The sequence below is a fragment of the Schistocerca serialis genome, chromosome 11 (assembly GCF_023864345.2).
Source record: "Schistocerca serialis cubense isolate TAMUIC-IGC-003099 chromosome 11, iqSchSeri2.2, whole genome shotgun sequence".
Classification (NCBI taxonomy): Eukaryota; Metazoa; Arthropoda; class Insecta; order Orthoptera; family Acrididae; genus Schistocerca; species Schistocerca serialis.
Window position 1 is genome coordinate 105841160 of NC_064648.1, and position 27005 is coordinate 105868164.

The following is a 27005-nucleotide window of genomic DNA, read 5'->3' on the forward strand; positions in this document are numbered from 1 at the left end:
TCTTATCACATCTAACCAAAGGGTTTCAAAAAGCTGTATTTAGTAGTAACTCAACCAACAGAATTCAGGGACATAATTCTGACTGGGTGGAAATCACATATGGGGTTCCCCAAAGCTCAATCTTAGGTCCACTACTGTTTCTCATATATGTTAATGATCTATCGTCTAATGTACAGCAAGCAGAATTAGCTCTTTTTGCAGATGACAACAGTATTGTAATCACTCTCAGTATTAATACAGAACTGGAAGAAATGGTAAACAAAGTTCTCAAAAGTATCATTGTTTGGTTTTCTGCAAATTGTCTCACCCTGAATTTCACAAAGACACATTATATACAGTTCTGCACCTCTGGGGGTACTGCATCTGTGATAACTGTAACACATGGTGGTGAAGTAATACATAAGGTGAAAACTTTTAAAATTCTTAGGTGTCCATATTGATGAGAATTTTAATTGGAAAAACATAAATTTGGGAACTCCTAAAAAAACTTAGTTTCGCTACATTTTTACTTAGAATCATAGCAAATTTTGAAAAGAGATAAATCAGTAAGTTGACATATTTTGCTTCTTTTCATTCAGCAATGTCATATGGAATAATGTTCTGGGGTGATTCGTCTTTAAGAAAGAAGGTCTTCATTGCCCAAAAACGAGTTGTAACAATAATATGTGGCGCTCACGCCCGATCGTCTTGTAGCGATCTGATTAAGGAGTTGGGCCTACTGACTACCGCTTCACAGTATATTTATTCACTCATGAAACTTGTAAACAATCTACTACAGTTCAAAAGGAACCATGAGGTACATGATCACAATAATAGAAGAAAAAATTACATTCATGACTGAACATTAAGGTTTTCTTTAGGTTGCCATTAAGGTTTGAACAAAAAATTTTCACCACTTACCCTGTGATATAAAATGTCTAACAGACAGTATGGTAAAATTTGGAAATAAACTGAAAAAGTTTCTGCTTGAGAATTCCTTCTACTCTGTAGAAGACCTTCTATGTTTGTAATGTGTAAAAAGTTATGGATGGGAACTGATAACTCAATCTGTATTTCTTGTTACCATTTTGGGGGGAAAGAATAGTAATTGTATGGTGATGTTAAGAGTAGAAATAGACGTATAAATTAACTGGCAATTTTCATCTAAAATGACTCATTCGACCACATGACGATCTATCGTGCAGTTTTATGGAAGGAACATGAAAGTAAGCAACAAGCGTTTCTTTCTATTTACCATAATTGGGCGAAATTCACTTAAACATCTGAAAATTCGGTAACTGTTTTCTATCGTACCTCATTCGTTTCATATTATGCAACATTTATCAACGACATTGTGCCTTGTAGACATACTGTATTTGGCTATTTTTTCACCTCCTTGTGAGGCATTAAAATACCAACATACAGAAAAAACTCGCAGAGGAGCTATTACTCGGCAATGGCGTACGAGCACACTTTTTTAAGGCTCGTGGAAGTCTAACGACTTGATGGAACAGTAAAGTGACAAGAATTAATCCCTACATGTTATATGTGTACTTCTAGTATTCATAGATCAACTTTTTCATTATACCATAAATACCTTACGCCTCAGTTGTCTTTGATAGCGAGTAGCGAGCGGCGAGACGGAAATGACGTCCCTTGTGACGGTAGTCTGCTTGGCAAAGGAGCAGTTCGGCGCTTTCGAGTTTCTCTCGCTGTACACAGACATGGAGGTCGACCCCAGTTTTCGGCGGGGCATTCGCCTCACCCAGTGGTGACCCCCGATGCAGCCGCCGGGCTGTCTGCCGTTTACCCAGGGGGCGACGCGACGCCTGGGGCAGCTGGCGACTTAGGCTGTCGTCATCGTGGCCCCAGGGCGGAACTGGAGCCATTCCCCATGTGCTATCGCGTCACGAGAGCGTTGCGGTCCCTGTGTTGTTTTGGGCCATCAGTAATGTTGCACAACATCATATCACTGGCATAATTCATCCCCTTCTTGATTTATATCCCATTTCTTCGTGTCCTGGGTTTATTTTCGCATCATTCTGACAGACAACAGCGACGAAAGAACCCAAAGAGATTTTTAGATACCTATCTCCTATTTTTTTTCCCCTATAGTCGGATTCCTGTCTCCTAAGCGGGTAGGGAGTCAAAAATTAAAAAAAAATCGAGTTTTCGAAAATATGTCTGTTTTGTAATCTTTCTGAAAAGTTTGATGTATAAAACATATATATTTCAGTGATTATAAGGCACGCTATTTGGTCCTGTGTGTACCCAGATTAAGCGCTACACCCCTTACCACAGACGTCTGCTGTCATACATACGTGTATTTCGCTGTGTAAAATTCGAATGTTTATATTTGCGCCAGAGATGGTCATATGTGTAACAAAGGACTATTGACATAGAAGAAATGTCTTGATGGCGGCACCCAAACCCCAATGAAAGCTTTAATGAATGTGCATGGAAAAGATTGCCAAAAACCAATTTTTGTGTGGAAGAGATGTACTTGCTGTTGGTGTTTATAATGCAGTTTCCTTTTTTTATGATAGTGTGTAAAGCTGGATATGTATTTTAGAGAAAATGGGAATCAAGGGAAAAGTGAACTGCATCAAAGCTTTATATGCAATAAACACAGAGCGTGTAGTGAAAGAACATAAATCATTTTTGGAAGTGATAAATTCGGAATGAGTGAATCATAGGAGTGTGGAAAAGACGAAAACTGATTTACAAATTGGAAAAAAAAACCTCTTTATGCTGCTGGACAGTTCTAAAAGATGCCAAACGCAGCCAGAAGCTTTAATGGCCATTTTCTGCAAAACACAAATTTTTATTCTCAGGTACATGTAACACCCAAAATAAATATGCCATTCCTTTTCCAACGTGGTATCCTTATTAAACACAAACTCCTTAATGCAAAACTCTAGAATTTTCCATCTCTATTAAAAACTGTTGTAAAGTTTCACATAATTAACTATAAAATTTGAGTTTTTTCTAAACATGAAGTTTAAAATGTAACAGGTCATTCATTTTCTTGAAATTGAAATAAATTCTAGAATTTCATACACCTTTATGTATGGATTGTATGCTGTGCAAAGTTCATCGAAGAATCTCTCTTACTTATGAAGAAAAGTGTACCTATAGCAAAAAATGCAGCCAATAGTAAGTGAAAAAATTATAAAATTTCACATGTAAAAATAATTTATTTACCTATGTTTTTGAACTTCCACTGCTATGATTGTGAATCCTGGTCATGCAGACAAAAATTCTATGAATTCATTTGTAAAAATATAGACAGTAGAATTTAGTATCTTGTGATGCCTCTTCTGCTCCAAGTCGGTCCGTTTGACGTCCAACCCCCTTAACATACGAGCTACAAACACCATCTCATGACGGTAGTACCACATTAACTGCATTTAAGGGTTACTGTCATTCAAATTTCTTTGTGATTTATGCTGTTGTCTATTGAAATTATGTTGACCAATGGGTGTTGTAAGCACAGTTGTTGAGCTTTGTATGCATTTTATATTTATTTTGTACCAAATATTGTGTAATATGCTAGGCTACAGGTATGAGAAAATGAGGAGAAGGAAGAAGTATGATTACCTGAATGCTGTCATTCGTCTTACGTGGGCCACTACTGTCGTTGGCAGTGTGTGTTCTATTATCTGTGTGTGGACGGTACCTCAGATGTACAGTCTGTGGTAATCTGACCACTGGACTCGATGTGAAAACCCTTTTTGAGGCAGTGTTCCTCCTGTGCAGCACGCCAAGCGCTGGAGAGAGCAGGACCGGCCCCTCCTCGCAGCCGCACAGTGGCCACACCGACGACGGCCGGAGCCCAGCCACAGCTGTGCCCCCCACCTCTCCCCAGACGACTCCCCAGCCTGATGACGTCGCCATCTCTCTCCTGCGGTGAGTTCAGTCACTTTATGTGTAGACTGTCCACAATCACAGTGCGACATGTTGGGCAGTTAGCCAAGTGATAAAGTCAAGAAATCGAATGTCGCTATTTTACGTTTTTGACGAAGCGGAAGTTGTAGGTCAGGTATAAAGTTCTTCCTTTCCTTAATTGTGACGTTCGACGAGGCAAGGATATAAGGGGATCTATACACCCTTCTACAGGTTTGTTGCATGACTCCTTTTCAGTTCCTAAGACAGCTGACTTGCGTAAGATAACACTAAATATTTCCCCAAAAATAACGACTTTGCTGGTGTGTTGGGATCAATTTCAGTTTTCAGCGAAATCTCTGCCTAGTAACCTCGCAGAAAGCCCTAAGATATTCTGGTAATACATTAAGCACACTAGTGGAAAGAAGCAGTCAATAACCTTCACTGAGTGATAACGATGGTGAAGTCACTGGTGACAGTGCCACAAAAGCAGAGTTATTGTTCATAGTTTTCCGAAACGTCTTGACCAAATAAGAAGAAATAAATATTCCTGAATTCCTATCAAGAATAACTTCAAAGTGAGACACATAGAAGCAGATTCCTATCAGAATATGCTGTCACAAAAGTTCCATATTTAGCAATTACATACATCAGCTCGCTCACAGAAAGATCCGCACCTAAAGACTGTCACACCAATACCCAAAAGGGGAAATACGAGTAATACGCTGAATTACTGGCTCATATCACTAACGTCGATTTACAGTAGGGTTTTGGAACATATGCTGTGTCTGAACATTATGAATTACCTCGAAGAAAACGATTTATTGACACATTATCAGCAAGGGCTTATAAAATATCATTCGTGTGGAACATAACTAGGTCTTTATACTTGTGAAGTCATGAGTGCTATCGACAGGGGATGTCAAAATGATTCCATATTTTTAGATTTACAGAAGCCTTTCGACACATTTCCTCAAGAGCGTCTCCTAGCTAAACTGCGTGCTTATTGAATATTGCCTCAGTTGCACGACTGGATTCGTGATTTACTGTCAGAAACACATCGAGTAAAACAGATGTAATATTCGGCGTTCCCCAAGGAATTGTTACAGGTCCTCTATCGTTCCTGGTCTATATTAGTGGCAATTGACCCTGAACAAAGAAAAGTATGAAGTTATTCACACGAGCACTAAAAGAAATCCACAAAATTTCGATTACGCGATAAGTGTCACGAACCTGAAGGCTGTAAATTCAATTAAGTACTTAGGGACTACAATTACAAATGACCTACACTGGACCGATCACGTAGATATTGTTGTGCGTAGAGCAAACGAAAGACTGCGAATCATTGGCAGAACACTTAAAAGGTGGAACACGTCTGCTAAAGAGGCTGCTTACACCACTCTTGTCCATCCTATTTTGGAGTACTGCTGTGCGGTATGGGATCCGTATCAGGTGGGACTGACGGATGACACCGAAAAAGTTTAAAGAAGCGCAGCTCATTTTTTATTACCGCGAAGTAGTGGAGATAGTGCCACGGACATGATAAGTGAATTGGATTGACAACCATTGAAACAAAAGCGATTTTCATTGCGATGGGATCCTATCATTAAATTCAACTACCAGTTTCCTTCCTCCGATTGCGAAAACATTCTGTTGGCACCCACCTAAATAGGGAGAAATGATCATCACGATATAATAAGAGATCTCGCACAGAAAAATTTAAGTACTCAATGTTCCCGCGCCTCGTTTAAGAGCGGAACGGTAGAGACACAGCTTGGTGGTGGTTCATTGAACCCTCCGCCAGGCGCTTTATTGTGAGTAATGTCGTAGACGTAGACGTACATGGTTTCCTATCTCATGAATTACCCATGTAGGGAAGAACCCTTCACTTGCATTTCCACGATTATTCTCCCAACGGCATAATGAGAAATTCTCTCACAGGGTGTCTGGTAACACCGTAGCTGGGGGAGTTTAATGAGTTGAGATCCGTGGCTTATCCTACTACGAGAGACGTATGTGACAACGTCTATTGGCAGATTTTGGAAATCATTCGTGGCAACATGAGCTTATACGAAAGTGGAAGTCGGACCTGTCGGTGTCCAAGTGATAAAGGCGGCTATTTTGGATCAATAAAATTCAGGACAATCCTATTGTGTGGGCATGGTTGAGTGGAGATGGACACAGTAGCCATATGTCGCCAGCTGTAAAACTTTCTGTAGCTCAGGGAGTTTTACAGGCGAAGTGACAGAAGTTTCAGCGTAAATTCGTCATCACTTCACTTTTCTTCTTTGAAATCATTGATCTATAGTGGTAGTCACCGATATTTTACTGTCGCTTTGTGAAATAGAAACCCTATCTGATAGTGAACTGATATTGTTGCAAGACACAGTTCAGTTGATGCCTGAATTCAACAGGCCCAAAAGTGGCCATTCAGAGTATTCAATGTGCCTTTACAATTAATCAGAGCAGAATCCAACAAGTTATTGGGCAATAGAGGAGTCTGTACCTATTCAGGAGAAAACACGGAACCCGACCAGGTATTTTAACAATGACAATGGGATCAGTAATGTTTCAGTGGACTTAAGAAAACTTATTCTCTCCCAGTGATTCAAGGATTTCGGGCTTTAATTACCTATTACGGTCAGCCACAGATGTGGCCAAATCATTTACTCGAGTGGTCCACAAATTGAGCAAATACTTCTCAGAATACTTTTCCCAGTCTAAAAGCTTTATGCACACAGGCAGTCAACAAAACTTCATCCATGGGTCTGATAATATAGAAAGCTGCAGAGATTGTACGCTGAAATTTTATAATATTGAGAGCCTGATAGGTATTTACCCAATTTGTTGTATACAAATAGCATCAGACATTTGATATAAGAAGCCAACCAACGAGAAGTAAGTGTAACAGGAAAGACTAAAGATAGAGAGTACCTCGAAGAATACTTTGTAGATAAACCAGAAACTCATCAATGTAAGATGATGCAGCATAATCAAAAATAATTAATGTCTATGATCTCAGGCAAAGTCTGTAAATTATGTTACACGTACTAGATATAAAATTAGCAGATTATCAGTAGAAAAGGAGCTGAAAAAAAAATTAGAAAATAAAATATTGTTGTTGAATAAGAGACAAGACATGGAATGGGAAAAATATTTCTGCATAAGAAGACTAATACAAAAAGAGGAGATAGCTGGCTAAAATGCGACAGAGAAACATAAGCATGAGGAAATAAACTATCAAGAGCAGGAAATGAAACATATTAAGACAATACTCGATAATGGAGTGAAAAGTTTGTTGAGAGTGAGTTAAGAAAACCAGCCTGGAGAGCAGATCGTGCGTAACATGGTAGTAATGTGAGTAACAATGTACAGGGCGAAAGAGAGCCAAAGCTTCCTTTTTTCTTCGGCATCAGACGTCTGTGGTGACTAGTAAGAGGTCCTACATAAATATAGGCTTTGGAAGACTAAAAGCAAGAACAGCTTTAAACAAAAATAGTTTACAGTTATAAATACACGGATTTAAGAGAATCACAAAACCAAAAATTTTTTATATAGAACAGTGAAACGTCGGGAATAGATTTGCCGGGGTAACATATTTAACTGATTAACATTGCAGGATCGCAAGTTAATGTAAGTGCGAGATAAGCCACTGGACACGTGAAATGCTGGAGCACTGCCAAAAGGTCGAATGCAGGCATGCAAACATGTATGGATTGTGTTGCTCAAGTATCAGATATCAGTATTTAAAATGGAGTTGGATGCCTGATGCAGCTGGTTGGTCAGTACAGGGACGGTTAATGCTGTTGGTGAATGGTGCTGGAGTTACTATATGATGATGTCCCATATCTGCTCGACTGGAAACAGACCTGATGATTGAGAATGCCAAGAGCCTTGTCAACACTCTATAGAGCATGTTGGGTTACAAGAGCGGTAAGTGAGCGAGCGTTATCCTGTTGAAAATCTACCCCTGGAATCCTGTTCGTTAATGGCAGCAGAACGGGTCGAATCACCAGGTTGAAACAGACAAGGTGTGTGGGATAACAATGAGAATGTTCCTGCTGTCATACGAAATCGCACCACAGACCATAACTCCAGGTGTAGGTCCAGTGTGTTAACACACAGAAAGGCTGGTTGTAGGCCCCCAACTGGCCTAATCAAAACATGGCCATTACTGGCACCGAGGCTGGTGGTTTGGGATCAGTGAAACGCATGCTACAGGGCATCTGGTTCAGAGCTGTCTTTAAAGTAACCGATTTGTAAGAGTTCATTGTGTTACTTGGTGATAACTGCTGCTCAGACTGCTGCTGGAGATGTATTACAATGCGCCAGAGTAATACGCAGAACAGGATGGTCTTCCCTCTCAGTAGTGTCACGTGGCCGTCTGCAACCCAGTCTTCTTGCGACCGGATATTCTTCTAATCACCGCCGCCATCAGGCATGTATAGTGGGTACATTACTGTGAAATATTTCTACATCACGGAAGGAACAACCAGAATCTCGTAGCCCTAGTACAGACTTCGCTTAGTCTCTATGAGATATTATTAACAGCGTCTTTGTCGTCTCAAAGGCATTTTTGTCCTACATCAACTCACTGCGTACAAACTCAAAGGTAACTAACGCTCAAGCCCGTTACAGCGTGTTTTTAAAGCAAGCCTGATTGGCTTCCTTGTAGTGGTGCTACTCTTGAGCAACTGCATTGAAATTTGAGTCATCATCAACATCATCATCATTTATTGATTATGCCTTTCAGCGTTCAGTCTGGAGCCTAGCCCCTTTATAAAATTCCTCCATGATCCCCTATTCAGTGCTAACGTTGGTGCCTCTTCTGATGTTAAACCTATTACTTCAAAATCATTCTTAACCGAATCCAGGTACCTTCTCCTTGGTCTACCCCGACTCCTCCTACCCTCTACTGCTGAACCCATGAGTCTCTTGGGTAACCTTGCTTCTCCCACGCATATAACATAACCCCACCATCTAAGCCTGTTCGCCCTGACTGCTACATCTATAGAGTTCATTTCCAGTTTTTCTTTGATTTCCTCATTGTGGACACCCTCCTGCCATTGTTCCCATCTACTAGTACCTGCAATCATCCTAGCTACTTTCATATCCGTAACCTCAACCTTGTTGATAATGTAACCTGAATCCACCCAGCTTTCGCTCCCATACAGCAAGGTTGGTCGAAAAATTGAGCGGTGCACAGATAACTTAGTCTTGGTACTGACTTCCTTCTTACAGAAGAGAGTAGATCGTAGCTGAGCGCTCACTGCATTAGCTTTGCTACACCTCGCTTCCAGTTCTTTCACTATGTTGCCATCCTGTGAGGATATGCATCCTAAGTACTTGAAACCGTCCACCTGTTCTAACTTCGTTCCTCCTATTTGGCACTCAATCCGTTTATATTTCTTTCCCACTGACATTACTTTCGTTTTGGAGATGCTAATCTTCATACCATAGTATTTACATTTCTGATCTAGCTCTGAAATATTACTCTGCAAACTTTCAATTGAATCTTCCATCACAACTAAGTCATCCGCATATGCAAGACTGCTTATTTTGTGTTCACATATCTTAATCTCACCCAGCCAGTCTATTGTTTTCAACATATGATCCATAAATAATATGAACAACAGTGGAGACAGGCTGCAGCCTTGTCTTACCCCTGAAACTACTCTGAACCATGAACTCAATTTACCGTCAACTCTAACTGCTGCCTGACTATCCATGTAAAGACCTATAATTGCTTGCAAAAGTTTGCCTCCTATTCCATAATCTCGTAGAACAGACAATAACTTCCTCCTAGGAACCCGGTCATATGCCTTTTCTAGATCTATAAAGCATAGATACAATTCCCTGTTCCACTCATAACACTTCTCCATTATTTGCCGCAAGCTAAAGATCTGGTCCTGACAACCTCTAAGAGGCCGAAACCCACACAGATTTTCATCCAGTTGGTCCTCAACTAATACTCGCACTTTCCTTTCAACAATACCTGAGAAGATTTTAGCCACAACGCTGATTAAAGAGATACCTCTGTAGTTGTTACAATCTTTTCTGTTTCCATGTTTAAAGATAGGTGTGATTACTGCTTTTGTCCAGTCTGATGGAACCTGTCCCGACTCCCAGGCCATTTCAATTATCCTGTGCAGCCATTTAAGACCTTACATTCCACCCCAGCTGCTTTATTGCACTGCAATCTATTGACCATTTTCTCCACTCCCTCAAATGTGATGCTATTTCCATCATCATTCCTATCCCGTTCTACCTCGAAATCTGAAACATTACTGATCGTATTTTCACCTACATTGAGCAACTCTTCAAAATATTCCCTCCATCTGCCCAAGGCATCCACAGGATTCACCAGCAGTTTTCCTGACCTGTCCAAAATACTTGTCATTTCCTTCTTACCTCCCTTTCGAAGACTGCTAATTACACTCCAGAATGGTTTTCCAGCAGCTTGACCCATAGTCTCTACCCTGTTTCCAAAGTCTTCCCAAGATTACTTCTTGGATGCTGCAATTATCTGTTTGGCTTTGTTTCTTTCTTTGAAATTTGAAAATACATAATATTCCAGATTTAGAAACACTCCTACCAACTTTCGTTTATGTCGCACTGCTTCTTCTTGGTGCTGTACTATCTCGAAAGTAAAAGACGTTGTTAACAATGTTACCAAAATCTCAAAAAGTTCTTGAACGACATACTTCACATTTCTATACGTTACTCTAATAAACGTTGGGACAGTGTCTGCTTTTATATACCAATGGCTTAGGAGTGCGCCATTGACTAGTGGTCAAAATTTTCTGTGTCCCAGGTTCTAGCACAGGCACTGCTTAACCTCTGAACAAAATTTAACAGCAGTGTCAGCAAAGACGACCAGCATAAGAAGTCGCCAATTTCCTGACAAAGGCCTTGTCAAATAGGGTGGAGAAACGACAGAGCTTCATGGCACTCCTTTCCCTTGGGGTGGGAAACTGTCCTTAAAAGGGTGAAGAGTCAGTAATGATCAATGACGCGAGGATGCAGAAGGCAATGGAATCGAATAAATTAAAACCACATAACGTGTATCCATAGGACATACGTCGTTAACAGGGAAACTGTCTTGATACAATCTGCATTGAGAAAAGATTCCGGACAAGTTACCCTTTTGGATCTCTGGGAGTGGACTACCAAGTTCGAAGTGACAATGGAAAAGAGACGGAATAATTTACGAAGGGCTAACCTTCTACGACTTGGAGCTTTGAATTCAGAAGTTTGATCGTAATTAGAAAGCTAGGGAGTCTAAAAACGGAAGTGCAAAGGCCCCAGTCGAGATACGGTGGGGGGGGGGGGGTCATTGGAGTGAAACAGAAGAAGGCTAAGGATTTGTCATAAGACACATTGGGGTAAATCAACAGCAGCAGAAAATGCTGTAATGGGAGTAGGATTCATTATGTATAAGAAGTATGAGAGAGAGTGGGCTACTGTGAATAGCTCTATGGCAGAGTTTTTCTCACCAGATTCGAAATCAAACGAACGCCAACAACGATAGTTCAGGTAAACATGGTAACGACACAAGCAAAATGAGAAAAGAGAGGAAGTATGCAACTGAAATGCAGTTGCAGGGGAAAGAAAATAAGAAAGAGTCATGAGGTATATGGGCTTGGCATAGGGATGAGAGGGGTGAAAGTCTAATTGATTTCTGCATTGAAATTGAGATGGTAATAACAAATACTCTGTTCAGCAATCATGTGAGGAAAAATTAAGCTTGGAAAAGACCCAGAGACACTGGAAGATTCCAGCTGGATTACATCATAGTGAGACAGAGATTCCGAAATCAGATAATGGGATGTAAGGTGTACCCAGATGTAAACATAGATTTAGTAATTATGAAGAGTAGAGTGAGGTTTAAGAGAGTCGACCAGAAGAATCAGTGTAAAAGGATAGCATACTGCAGTACTGAGAAATGAAACTTAAAGTTTACCAACGATATGGTTATTGCGGTAAGGACATCGACAAGGCAAGCTGTGAATGATGTCATCAATCTCATGTGGAGGCAATAACACCATTTCTCCCGCAGAGCTACTCGCAAGTCTTATGGAATTGTTGGTGGATGCTTATGTGATGCAACCCATCTCACTACTACATATATTTCGTATGCATACTATAAACAATTTACAATAAATCCACACATTATAGAATAATTTGTCCTCTATGAAATTTACAATAATGCAATTCTAATTTATAAAATAAAATTCATGGAAACCTATATACAATATAATAAAATTTTATACAGTCTTTGTTTCACATGTCATTCTTCCAGAAGTCCACATCTGCCCTCACTACTTCGGTGCATGTCATCAGGTCTTGGGCCGTGCACGCTCTTGGGTGGTTTACTAACGGACATCGTCTGGATGCTCCCACATGGACACAAAGCACTTTCACTAATTCCCCACTTGTGCAGATTTCTGTTACATCTGTCTATTCCTGAACGTAGCCTGTTCACGGTTTTCCATCTCTCCCACTCAAGTTCCGCACCTGATGGCAGCACTTCCTCAGAATCGTGTGCATGTTCTTGTTGTTCCTGCCACAGTCTTTTTCTAGAAGTTTTTGGTGAACCTGTGAGTGGTTGGGTTGAGTGGAGAAAACTACTTCTTGACGTAAGGCATTTAGGTAACATTTGGTACCCATGGAGCGGATGACGTTGATTTTGAACCTGTTTTGTTCGTTCAATTCTGCTCTGTATTGAACGTCGGACATTTGGCAGAGCAATTCCTGACAAGGATTGTAGGTGTTCTACTCTTGTTGGCTTAAGACATCCAGTAATATGTCTACACATCTGGTTCAGGACAGTGTCCTGCTTGTTTGTGTGGCATCATTGCTCCCAAGCAGGACTTGCAAACTCAGCAGCAGAGTAACAGTGTAATGTCTCCTGCAGCGGTCTCTCCACGATATTTTCAGAAATTTTATAAATTATATAACTCAGTACATATCTTGAAATATCTCTTCTTATCTTACCGATTATCAATGCAAAGTAGTTTCAACCCCAATTATTCCTTGGAGCGTCCATTTACTCCATGGAATAGCTTCTCTGCTATCTGTGTTTTCTCTTATGAAAAGAATAGGGACTTCTTGCCGATTAGTCGTAAAAGAAGGATCTATATGTATGTATTGTTGAGCGAGTCGCCATCTTGATGAGATTCTGTATGGGAAGGAGTTTAATACATGAACTAAACTAAAGTAAGTGTGTTTGAGTATTATTTAACGGATTATTATTATTGACAGTGTCTGCTTACTACGCCGTGTTGCACGGGATCAGTGGGGAACGTCTGATTTACACTGGACGAACCTGCCGTTTTGAATGCTCAAGATATCCAGTTACTTCAAATAAACAGGCTAACACGGTCTTACCAGCAGATCTCCGGTCTTCCCCATGTGATCACCGAAAAATAATAATTATTACAAATGTTTCCAGGAGATCGACTGACAATTTTCGTCGCACCGAGACTTCGAAATTGCTTCACTGCCTTATGGAATTTAAGCTTAATTTAATCAGGACAGAAAAGTATTGAACTGTGTGAATGTGATAAGCCTGCTTTGTCAATGAAAATTCCCTTAATATACGCATGTTTTTACTATCCTGATCAGTGAAGCTAAATCAGGCCGGTGTGTGAGAGGTTCTTTAAATTTAAGAAATATTAAAACAGAGTGCCATTGCTGTGGTGCGTAAAACTTTTGGATTAGCTCGACATTTTGATGTTGTTAGCTTGCCAAGTAAGTTATTCCGTGATTGGATTTCTGCCTTGCTCTTCTCAATATGCCTCTTGAATAACAGTGTCCTATTAAGAGTAACTCGCAAGTACACAGGGAGAGGACAGTGTTTTAATCTTGTGTCATTCCACCAAACATTCAGTTCTTGCTTCGTCTCTCTGTTGTTAAGATAGAATAGGCAAGTTTGGGTCCTACTTGGATTGGGTTTCAACTGGTTTTCTTTGTAATAGATGGTAAGATTTTCCAGGTTCTCTGCTAGTATTTCCTCAATATCCTTGTAGTTTTATGCCTGAGCTGCTATTGCCCTATCATCAGCATGAATAAAAGATCTTGACCAGGGACTAATAGGCTGGTCATTTGTATAAATATTGAATAACCTGGGGGCAAGAACACTGCCCTGGGGAAGCCCATCTTTTTGTAGTCACCATCTGCTCTTGTTACCTTGGAACTCAACAAAATACCTTCCGTTAAATAGATCTGATTTGAGTACAGAAGTGAATTGAGGGCTTTTTGTTGTTCTTTGCACTTTTGCAATGAGATTTCTGAGACTGATGGTATCATATGCTTCCGTAAAATCTATAAACACCATTCCTGTAGTTCGTCTTTTCTCAAGTCCATCTCCAGTATAGTGGGTTAGGCTGAGAACTTGACTGGTACAAGATTTACCAGGTCTAAATCCTGCTTGCTCTTTTATTAGGGTGCCCTCAATCAGCTCATTGAATCTGTTTAGTATCAAACAGTTTGTATGTTGTGCACAACAGAGAGATTGGCCGATAACTCTTAGGATCTTCTTGGTCCTTACCAGGCTTAAGAATTGCAGTTATTTTTGCCTGTCTGCAGATTTCAGGAATTCATCCATTTGCCCAACAGCAGTTCATAAACTCCAACAGCCACAATTTAGAGCCGACACCAAGACGTATCATCTGTTCATTTTTAATATGCGGCCTTCCCAGTCTTTAAACTTTTGACTGCTTCTTTCAGTTCTGATATTGTAAATGTATGATCGCGTGTATCATTATTTTCTTCATGGAAAGCATCTAGTCTAGTCGCATGCCCTTTCTTCAGTCTGTGTTTCGCTTTACCGTTTTTCAGCTACTGGAAGGCTATTTGGTTTGCTGTACTGCCAACAAAGCCTGGTGTACCTGTAGGTATACCACCTAATTTTTGAGCAGTCTCCACATTCCGACTACTGTGAGTTATGTTAATGCTTTCTACAGTGTGTTACCACTTCTGTCTTCTATTTTCAATCATTGTTGTTATGACTTCTTCTCCATTGTTCATGGGGAGAATGGGTTGGCGTCATAGAGACCACAATACGTTTCGTATTTCTCTTTTGTCTCTTCGCTGTAGCCTTGAATGTACGATTTTCTACATCCTCTCGTATACTCTGCCGTGCAGAGTAAAAACAAACTCACTGAAGTTTTCTGGTAGAGGTGTGTATCCGTGACATGCTCTATGGGATTCAAATTGGGAGCTCGAGCATACCATCCCAGATGTGCAATATCTTCAATTTCCAAGAAACCTTCAATCAGGTGATCTCTATGAGGCGTACCTTTATCGTCCATCAATACGAAGTGTAGGCCACAGCACCTCGCAACGACGGCATATGAGGTTCCAAGATCTCGTCACGATACCTTACAGGAGTTAAGCCTTGCCAATTCACCCATACAATGTCATGAAGAGGTGTTCAGGTAGTCCACGTAATCGCTGAGCATACCATTAAAGAACCTCCCTGATTTCAGTCTCTTTTGCACGATATTTGGGTCACGAAATCCTGTTCCACGTTCCCTCCATATGAAAATCCGTCGAGAAACACTCTCCACACCATTTTGGGACTCACGTGTGAAGATAACATTTGCCCACTGTTCGGCCATTCGGTGGGATGTTGACGACTTCACTCTACACATTTCTTTCTGTGAAGTGTCAGAGGTACATAAACAACGGGCCCCTCACAATAAGTGGCACTCTGGTGAGATCTTCTGTATAACGTTTGCCTAGATACAACACATCCACTGCATCCTGCAAGGTGAGGTGCCAGTTGCCGTGCAGTAGTAAGGCAGTACCGTGTTGCCCTTTTAACCAAATAACGGTCCTCCCTTTCTCGTATCATACGTGGTCTGCCCTCGTCTTCGAGATACAGTTTCTGTCTCTACAAACCGTCGCCACATCTGATAAACAACAGTGCGATTCACATTAAGCCATCGGGCCACATCAGGTTGTGACTGTCCTCCTCCCATTCTTCCAATGGCCCTCCACTGCGGAGAGCCTGGGATGTGTCTTCTCTGTATTATACTGCACCATCTGTGACTGTGTCTACAGCGATTGCGAATGTGGAAGTACCCAGCAAACACTACCCCATTGCTAGCTGCGCTGACTTCGTCGTGGGCGTGGTTGTCCGTTGACTGGAATGCTAACTTCCGTGTAGAACACGGTTGTGCAGACATCTGTTGACAGTTTGCATGATTACATCGTGAATTGGGCACAGGACGAAAAATCGCAGTTAGAAGCTTTAATTTTGGACACCAGTGCATTGCGGTAACCTTCTTGACTTTTAGGGACTCATCACAGTTCTGCTTCTGCCATAGTGTTTCGTCCTCAGACGTGCGTGTTTGGAGATATTTGTAAGTATTCTCCGTTTGTTGCAGGGATCCTTCTGGAGGAGAGAAGGGCAAGATGTTGATTGCGGCAGCTAAGGAGGGGTCAGTGAGCAAGGTGCGAACGTTGCTGACAGAGGGGGCGGACGTGGAGGCGATGGACGAAAACCAGCACAACGCACTGGTCTGGGCAGCAGCCAGGGGACACGTGGAGGTGGTGAGGCTTCTACTGGAGAAAGGAGCTGATGTCAACGCCAGGGACCGCTGGCGGAACACGCCTCTGCATCATGCTGCATGGAATAACAAGGCGGCTGTGGTGCGGCTGCTGGCGGCATCCTCTGCCGACTGCAACGCCAGGGATAGCAGTGGGGACACACCACTGCACGATGCGGCACGGCGTGGACAAGCAGACGCGGCGACTGCGCTACTGGAGGCAGGGGCCGACAGGGAAGTCAGGAATAACGGTGGGGACACGCCGCTGGCGCTAGCCGAGTGGAACAACCACCAGCGGCTCGTAGACATCCTACGATCAAGCTAAATATAGTGCAAACGACTCTGGAGTAAAATAAATAAAGCCTTCTATGTAATCTTTGTTACTTATAAAATAAAGAATACAGAAAAGTTTATCCTCCAGTCTTGGTTTGCACCCTAATTTACGTAGTACATACAACGACGCAAGTACCATAACACCAAGTGTGTTTATGGACTACCATAAGTTCAAAGAGGGACTCTCCTTTTGGTGAAAATTCAAAACAAACCGAATAATTCTCTATTACTAATGAACACCAGTTTTCTACAATATTTTCTTACTGAAAAATAATTTTTAGACGCATGTTTGGTGCTATGTGGAACTTATATAAAACTCTTATGAATTTCCTTATATCTAGATTGCCGACACATAAGCTCTGTACTTAAAATACATCTTCATTTGAGATCTTTCACTGAATTTACTTCTGTACCTAACGTGCTGACAGTCGAGCAACTTGTGTCTGCAGTTAAAAATTGGTGTTATTACCAGTACTTACGACACATTAGTTCCGATTCCAGACTGAATTTTGTTGTATACTGTCAAGCCGTCGAATACCGGCGGCCTAGGAAACCTCCTTCTCGGATCACTAGACAATACTTCTAGCAAATCGTAATAAAGAGTTTTATTACGAAATGAATCAATGACATTACTTAACTCTGACAATAACACAGAAGTGCTGCAAGCAAAGGGCGACATGCAAGAAAGAAATCTCTTCAGTATAAACAATTCCTAAGTCACTGGTCTTGATGTGACTAATCTCTGCTGTAGAAGTGGCCGCGACAAGTTGGGCGTGGCGCTCATGTTCTCTTCCCCTGAAGGCCGCAGCTGTCGCGTTGTGGTCCTAGATAGAGGTCGGTCAGCGTGATATTGGGTGACGTCTTCTTCACAGCCCTGTCTGCTCTATCGTTCCCGACTGGGTGCCGGCGCTTGACTTTACGCCATAACATTCCTCCCCCCAAAACGACGGACCTTCGTCGTATAAGGAGCGCGACAACGGGAGGGAAGGCAGGAGTGTGGAGGCAGCGGTGGACTGGAAACTGTGGCTGCAGCGGACGTCAGGCTTCCAGTTGTAGACCGCCATCTGGCCTGCGCTCAGGTGCAAACGTCCCCCAGAAAACGCACAGAAGGGCACGCATCCAACTCCTGAGACCCATAACCAGATGGAGAAGCCGCAAGCTGCTGCGGCGTTGGCGGGTCCAGCTCCTTGGGTAGGACGAGAGGAGGAGGCGACGCCTCCGTCTCCACGGGGTCGTCCTGTGGTGTCGTGACGACACCCTTTGACAGCTGTTGTGGCCACAGCGTCCTCAGGATCTGTGAATCTGGGCGAAGAGATACACAAAGATCACTGTGCACATTACAGTGGCGAATTTGATCCTGATCTCGGCGCTGCAATCCGTCTGGGCCTGAAATGGGATACACGCAAGCACCAAGTCGACGAACGATCTCACCTCGCGCCCACCGTCTGCGTCCATACTTCGACGCCGGATATTGAGGAGGGTGGAGCAGGTGGAGCAGTGTCCGCCAGCGATGGTCCATCTTGTGGATGCGAACGATAGGAGGTGAGAAATCGTTGCTATAAGCGTATACCACAAGCAACCAAAAAGATCCCACAAAATCTATGTGCACACGTTGCCATGGTGATTGCGATTTCGGCCAAGAAGAGAATTTGTATGGTGGAGCGGACCGAATTTCCCCACATGCGTGACGCTGTTCTATTTGGCTGTCCATACCCTCCCGAGTACAGTCTCGACGCGCTGTTTCGTAATCATCCCCCAGTGTCAGTCCACTATCATTCTGAACAAGAATCACCCCTCGCTTTATAGCGAGGCTATGCCGACGTGCAAAGTATTGTCGCGCTACGGACTTCTTAATGCTATACTATGACCGAGACAAAATTGTGCGAATGTAGTTTAGCAGAATCTCCAAATCTGAATCAGCTTCCGTGGCCTGTGCAATTATCCCGTTGTTCAGGGGAAAAGGTTGAAGCAATTCAGAATCCTGACCATCGATGTGACAACAAAATGCTGCAGAAGCGTCGAAGTCTGTATCAGGGTCCATCGTAATACGTGAAGGTACGTCCGCATTACCATGTTGATCTGTCATAAGATTTACAATCTCGTACTGATATTGAGACAACAACAAAGCCCATCATTGCAATTTTTGGCCAATAGGTACAACGACCGCAAAGGCTTGTGATACGTTACTAAGTAGAATTTCATGCCATACAAATAGTGGTGGAATGTGGTGACACCATGCACTATAGCCGGTGCCCCTCTCTCTATTCGTGAATAATTACACTGAGCTTTGGAAAACACTTTTGATGCGAATGCAACAGGCCTGTCTTTATCACCAAGTCTATGTGAAAGAACTGCACCGAGTCCATAAGAGGAAGCGTCAACTGGCAATACAGTTGATTTGTCAGGATCAAAGTCAACTAAGCATCGATCACTGAGCAACGCATCTTAAAGTTCTCGAAAAGCTACTTGGCACTTATCTGTTCAAACAAAGGGGACATTCTTACGACGCAAGCGGTCGAATAGAGCTCCAATTTATGCAGCATTCGGTATTAACCGAGAATAATAGTTCATTTTCCCTAAAACTGACTGCAATTCTGTGAGATAGCGAGGAACTGGCAGGTCTCGTATGACTAACAAATGCTACTGAAGAGGATGTAAACCTTGACTGTTTATGACATGACCAACTACTGTAACTCATGTTTAAAAAAGAATCACACTTGTCCAGTCTACACTTTAGTCCTGCATCAGGTAACACACAAAGCACGCAAACTTGCAGTGTGTTCTTCAGGTGTACGACCTGCTACAACGATATCGTCTAAATAGTTTGAACAGTTTGGCACTTGAGCAGTCAGCTGTTCCTAATAACATTGGAAAACATCATGTGTGGAAGCACTGCCACTAGGCAAACACAAATATTTAAACAAGCCCAAATGAGTATTCACTATACACACTTTTCGAGATTCTTCATCGAGCGTTATTTGAAGACGCGCATCATACAAATCAATTTTTGAATAGTAGCGACCAGCGCCTAATCTATCAAAGAGATCCTCTGAGCGAGGTAAGGAGTAAGTATGAATCACAGTTTGTGGGTTGACCATGCACTTGAAGTCGAAGCAGAGGCGAATGCGACCTGAAAGTTTGGAAGAAAAACCAATGGGAACAATAGCTCCGATAGCTTGCAATTCTTTATTTCCAGCGGCTATTTCGTCCAGTAATGCAATAGAAACAGTTCTAGCCTGGTAAAATGTCGGTTGAGCATAGAAATTCATAGTAGACCAATATGTGGAACAAAACTGTTAGCCTTGCCTAAACGTTCAGAAAAGAGTTAAGGGAATTCTTTTAGCAAACTAGCTACACTGTCTTTAGCATTGAATGCATTGAATGCCAGCACATTGTACTGAATTTGAAAGCCAAAGAAATCAAATGAGTCAAGGCCAAATAAGTTCTCACAATCGCATGATTGTAGCACACTGAAAGTTAAAGTTCGCGAATGTGAGCGATACATGACAGGCAAAGTACATTTTCTGAGAACAGGAATGTCTTGTCTGTTGTAAGCCATCAGGTACATGCTAGGTTTATACAGTATGAAACGTCCCCTTTTGAACAATTATACAAGACTGTACTTATCCTGACACACAATATTTTTAGCGCAACGCAATCTGACTTTCAATAATCCCTACAAAAGAATGGCCCTGACTTACAGTATCCTATACCTTTCACAAATCACTTACCTCACAAAAATCTTCGCTACTCGAACTACTGCAATACAGTGAGCGCCACTGCTGCCAGCTAAATAAAAGATTCAAACTACTGAAGGCACTAACTACAGATAGACATAGTTAGCAAATGAAAGATTTTGTTAGAGAACAAACAATGTATTTACCTTAATAGTGTTAAAAGGTCATAATATATATAGCAGTTCATGACATCCAGTCTTACAAATGTATTGTCTCTGTCCAGATCATCCGCTCTCAAAAATCTGCCATCTCACTTCCCCACATCCACCACTGCTGGCGGCTCACCTCCAACTACGCAACGCTACGCGCTGTTCACAGCCAGCTGCCCAACACTACAATAGCGAGTATTCCAACAATGCCTGCCAGCCACAGACTTCACACAGCACAGCCAGTGATTTTCATACAGAGCGCTACGTGGCGTTACCAATAAGAAAACCTAAACAACCTACTTACAACAGGCGTGGGGAACCTAAAAGTTACGATTCAGCGGTGTTACTGAGACACTTGTGTACAACTGAAATTTCACATGTTTTCCACTAATGTGCAAATGAACAATAAGTTTTCCCACAAACTTTTTGTGCCCACTGAAGAAACTGCACTGAAGAAACTGTTCGCTTGCTAGTTATGCTGATGCCTCCAGCAGGCTTTGACTAGACTGCATTGATTACATGGGCCTTGTGACTACAATTTCGTTTATGTTTGTTCTGTTGCATACATACGGATTGTACATGACCTTTCTTTCCCAAGCATAACACTGTGCTTGTCTAGACAGGCAGTCTTGGCGTTTGTGAGTAGCACCAAGGGCATGACTTAACTCTGTTTACAGCACTTCTTCATTATAAATGGACATGTTACATCGCCAGGATTCAAAAAATCGGCAGGCTAGGTAGAGTTCGCGTTATTGTGGCTATCAATTGTCTGATAACTCGCCAGACGTCCTTCGGTGAAGCGCACACAATCGTGTCTTCCTCTATGTCTATCAGGTCGCAATTCTTGCGTGTTGGCGAATTTCTCAGATGGATTTAATGTTTTGCTGTGGTTGCTACTTTCCTGTTTACCGCCCTGTGCTAGTAGTTTGCACAGTTGTTGGTACGGGAGGGCTGCTGATATTTATCCAAATGACCTTCTAGCTGTAGTGCAGCTCTTTTGTACAGTCACATTTCTGCTTTTGCTTCCCAATAAATTCCACATATATGTTCCTAACTTCTACCATATTCGATGGGCCAACTCTGTTTCGAGTATACCTGAGTTCAAATGAAAATTGTGCACAATGATAAAAGCCATTGGGGATGTGATCTACATCTAGGGTTGGATCAAGACAGTCAGAGTAATTTCGTCTGGTAAGTGGGACGTGAGGATCGTGGGTGTCTTCTTCCATAACATCGGTGAGATTTTATCCCCCAGGTTTCCAGCGGAAATGGTCAACATGTCAAACTTTACCTTAAAAATGTTACCAAGAGTTACAAAATGACCCAAAGCTGTGACAAATATTGCTGCTGTTTCACGTTTTTCGGGTAAAACCTGTGCCACACAGTTGACTTCAGAGACCATGCACATATCTGCAGAGTCTGGCTTTTGGATGTCGTCGAGTCTTCTCGCGCTATGTTCTCCGATGCTAGCTGGAACGCTGCGAAGGATTTTCCTAGAGTTTGCTGCAGTAGCACGATTGATATCAGACCAGTAGTCAATATCCTAAATCTTCGTATGGGCAACCACATTGAGGTCTCGTCTATTTTGCAAAAATATTCCACACCCCACTTTCATGATTCATGATTTTATGTTGATTAGCTTCGCACTTGATGCAAGTTCAAATTTGCTGATGACCTCCAATACCTTCTCCCAGTCGCTTTCGCCAGTGATCACAAGACCCACATCACCTGCTATGTAAAGGGTACAGAAAATTATGTGGCAGATGCATTGTCTCAATGCTATTGATGAGGTAGCCAAGGAATGCAATGAAGATGGAACTTTACAAAATAATTACATGAAGGAAGTTTCATGCAAAAAAGAAAACTGAACAAATTTACAAAAACATGAGATACCACCAAAATGAGAATTCGACTTCTATGGAAGTAAATTTTGATAACATACAGTATTCCCAGATTAAGAAACATTCCAAAATTCTTAAAAATATCTTTTATAGAAGGAATGAGTTCATTACTGACGAATGGAGGGTGTGTTGGTCTAGCCAATTTGATACAGATGCCAGATTATTTTCGCTTAGTGTTGGACCACAGTGAGCCAATGTACCGTCTAGATAACCTGGCTAATGTTATAGTGATTGCCAATAGTGCGAGTAGAAAGGTCACTGAATGTATTAGGTCTTGTGACATCTGCCAGAGAGCTAAGCTGAGCAGTGCTGCAGTTCACATCTCGTTAACAGCAGCTCATCATTATGGCTAATATTCTTTGAGTTTTGCGGCTAGATGAGAATAAGAGCGTTATTTATGGGCGTTGGGTGCTGTATTTGGTGATACTAATATCATGGCTTGCTTTTTGGACCTGTAAAAATAAAATTCCGACGCCAAGGTCTGCAGCAGAGTGAGGCCAACAGTACTGCTGTGACTGCATCGCCGCCATGTTAACAGCCGCTGCAAATTATGCCACCAGTGCCACCTGCCTTCGACGAAATTGTTATATTTGGCAGTCTGTAAATGGGCCAAGTATTTGTGAAATATGGTTGATTCTAACAATAATCATGGTGCTGCTAAAAGCTCCACCTCACACCCATGATTATCCCAAATTAAAAACCAATTCGGTGTGTCCTAACTTATGACAGAGACTTATTTGGCAGCTGTAAAAATAGTTGTGATTTCTTTCTAATTTGTGGAGTTATAGTGTTGATAGTTCAGTTTTTTATTTTGAGAAATATTCCATTTCCAGTGCATTTTTACATCTATCTGCTGTCATTTCCTTAAATAATTTGCCTTTCCTGACCAGCTGCCCGAAAATATTAAAGTTGTTAGTTAAAAGATAAGTAATATGGCTTTTAAGTCAAAAAAGATGATTAATTGTTGCATTTATGAACTTTGATCATAATTACGAAGTTTTATCACTGTTCATTTCACGAGAAAGTGTCTGAACTTGATTTTAATGTTGTGTTGGCATTTGCACAGCCAAATATATTTTGAGTATGTTAAAAGACTGCTTATCAAAGCACATTTGTTATTTAGAGAGCTATGTTTTTGTTGTGCTTCACTTAATAAATATTGATGAGAATACTTACCATTTCCCATACACACATGTGAAGTTTTGTTAATAAGCATGGTTCTTCAAACCACAAAAGTTTAAGGCCCTCATGTTGTAGGCTAATTAGTTAATGCAGCAAAGTAAAGGTTCCTTCAGAGCCAATGCAGTTAGATTTGCATTCTGTTCAGTTGCTTCAGACTGAGCTTAAGAAATAAATACTTCCTGTGTTAGCTGTTCTAATTCAAGTTGGTTAATGCACAGGCATATAGAGCCTATACTAAGCAATGGTGTTATAGATTATGACTTAAAGACCCCTTCATTTAAATCAGAATTCTTTACTACTGCTATTAGTTTCATGTGTGTTGGTGACTGATTCTATGAACTGCTGCATCTAATTCATTTAAGGTACATGTTGTGGAGAGGCATGTGTTACTGTTTGCTATCTCATTAGCCATTTGTTTGTCTGACTTCCAAGTTATTACTACATTTATCTGCAAGGTTTTGGTTACTGTGTTGCACTGTGAACAGATGTAAAGAAAGAATTTGTGTGTGTGTGTGTGTGTGTGTGTGTGTGTGTGTGTGTGTGTGTGTGAAGGAACGTTGGGTTAACCTTAGAAACAGCCGTCTGCTTTATTATATTGTTTGATACAAGAATGCCTAATTAGGCTGGTGACCAATATTAATACATAATGTTACTACTGGCTTTTGTGCTGGGAGAACGTCTGTTCCTGACCCCACCTGTTTACTGTTGGTTATACTCTACTGGTGTGTTTCTGAAAAGAATCCCAGCCTGATTGTTCTGTTCTCATTAGGTTACCTCACAGCCACAACTTTCTCAAAAATTCCTCACAGATGTTTAACGTTAGCATCGATCGCTAAGGTCGTCGGTGTTACTGTTACAAGCGCTCCCTGTGGAGGAGCCCTCCTGCATCATTCCGCCACATGTTCTCGATGGTGGACTTGCTGCAAGGCTATACCTTGTATTCTGTGACATTTGCATGACTGCTTCTGTGTCTCCGCGTTTTCGGCTCTTAGGGAGGGAGGCGGATGTATGGATGGTAAAGACGTTTCTAGCTGGAGTACATCACAACCAGACACACCTTTCGAAATCAGGTATTGAATTGTAAGGCGTACTAAGGAACCGATTTGCAGTCAGATCAAAATTTGGTTATGATGAGGAGTGAAGTGAATTTTAAGAGAATTGTCATGAGGAATCAATGTGTAAATAAATGGATACTGAAGTGCTGAGTAATGGAATGGAAATTTGAATTTCTATGAAGCTCTAGATAATGTGATAATGAATGCCATAGCTGGTAGGTCAGGCATACAGTGGTTGACGTCTCCGAAAATATGAATAACGAAAGTTTGGCAAATAAATGTAGGTACAAGGAGAGGAACTCTGAAGAAATATTTGTAACAATATAATGAGAAGGAAAGTTGGCAGTCACCATATGGTGGAGATGCTGAGTTGTTGATAGGCACAACAAAAAGACTCTCACAATTGAAGCTTTCGTCCATAGGCCTTCATCAACAATAGATACGCGCACGCGCACACACACACACACACACACACACACACACACACACACACACACACGGGCAAACGTAATTCACACACATGACTGCAGTCTCAGGCAACTGAAATCGTTTGAACTGTTTGACGAAAAGGAAAATGACACGGCAGGAATACAGCATTATGGGTTACTAAGAAATGAAATCAGTAGAAATTTGAGGGACGTAAAAGCAGAATGACTGCACGAAGAATTAGAAGAAATGAACGTAGGAAGCACACATTCGGCACATGAGAAAGTCGGAACAACCTTCAGTGAAACTAAATGCACAAGTGTCAACAAGAGTTCGAAAGGAATTCCTCTGTTAAACGTGCAGGGAAAAACAGATGGCAGAAAACGGTACGTTAGAGACCTTTATGAGTGGGAGGAGCTATCTGAAGACATAAGAAAAAATGAAAGCTTAATTGGAAAACGTGGGGGACTGACCGTTAAGTCACATTTTAACACCGCTACAGAAAAGTCGCATACAAACAAGCCAAAATGGTCAGTTAATATTCCTTCGGAACACATGACTATTGGGGAACATGGCAATCAGATGAGTATTCACATTGGTCTTTATAATCCATGAGACAGGAGTTATAACAACGGACTTGCGGAAAAGGATAATCCAAACATTCTGGAAACGCGCAAGGCCAAATTACTGACAAGAATGGTAACAACGCACAGGAGAATGGAAGACAAAGCTGAGGACCGGTTTGAGTACGCTAAATTTGGAGCAAAGGATCCAGGGCGGCCGAGCTGAACTTCGACTTGATTGAGGAAGAAATTAATAAGAAAAATCAAGAGATCTTTATTGGATTTGTAAATCTTTAAATGACGACCGACAATGTGAAACAGTGAAAATGTACGAATTTTTTCTTTAAAAATGGATATGAGACAAAGGGAGACGCAGGTAACATAATATGTACAATAATCAACAAGGACTGGTACTCTGATGAAAGATGGTGAAAGACGCGGATGCAGGTAGTCTCCACAGATGTTCGGACTGAACACTGAAGGATGGATGGTGGAATTGAAGAAACTTCCAGGAATTTCATTTAAATTGAAAGTGAATAGGACTATGTTGGTAAAATGCACTGGTGATATTTCTTTGTTCACTGGAAGTGAGAAGGAGTTGGTGAATGTAATGAACAGTGCAATGAGCACCGAATTAGGATTAATGAACAGAAGAAAGAGGAAAGTATTGAGAAGTGGCAGAAATAACATTGGTGGCAAAGTTTACTTCAGAATTAAGAACCACAAAGTAGATGAATTATATTTATTTTAATTCTTCTACCCATGAAGCCATTTCACGCTAAGGGACAAAGCATGGTTGTTGTATGGAGTAAAGTAGCATAGAAAAACAGAAATTTCCTCACAAAACAAAGTTACTAATACCAAAGATGCTTTAATTTGTGGAAGACAAATCTGAATGTACGATTGCAGCACAGTAGTGCATGAAAATGACTCTTGGATTACGGGAAAAACAGGACGGGAATTGGGGAATTCTAAATGCGGTGCTTTAGGAGGAGGTTGAAATTAGGTGAACTTATAACACAGGAACTCTGGAACGTCTGTGCTGAATAGGTGAGGACAGCGATATGCGGGAAAGTGTGACAAGTACAAGCATCTGGGTAATAGGTTACATGTAAAGGCGTCAGGGAATAACTGCCATGCTGCTAGAGGTAGCTGGAGAGTGTAGGAGTGTAGGAGACTGTTGGGCAAGACAGAGACAGGAATGCGTACCACAAATGATTGTGGACTTTGGCGTAACA

At 41.5% G+C, this 27005-nt stretch overlaps 1 protein-coding gene across 1 annotated transcript in view; it reads left to right on the forward strand.

Annotated features, from left to right (window-relative positions):
- Nucleotides 1–16834, forward strand: part of LOC126427325 (ankyrin-3-like) — a 123438-nt gene extending 106604 nt beyond the window's left edge. Inside the window, exons 4-5 of the mRNA XM_050089634.1 lie at nt 3739–3888; nt 16260–16834. Of these exons, the coding sequence (XP_049945591.1) occupies nt 3739–3888; nt 16260–16746 (637 nt within the window). The 3' untranslated portion in view covers nt 16747–16834. The remainder of the gene's footprint in view (nt 1–3738; nt 3889–16259) is intronic.
- The last annotated feature ends 10171 nt before the right edge of the window (nt 16835–27005 follow it).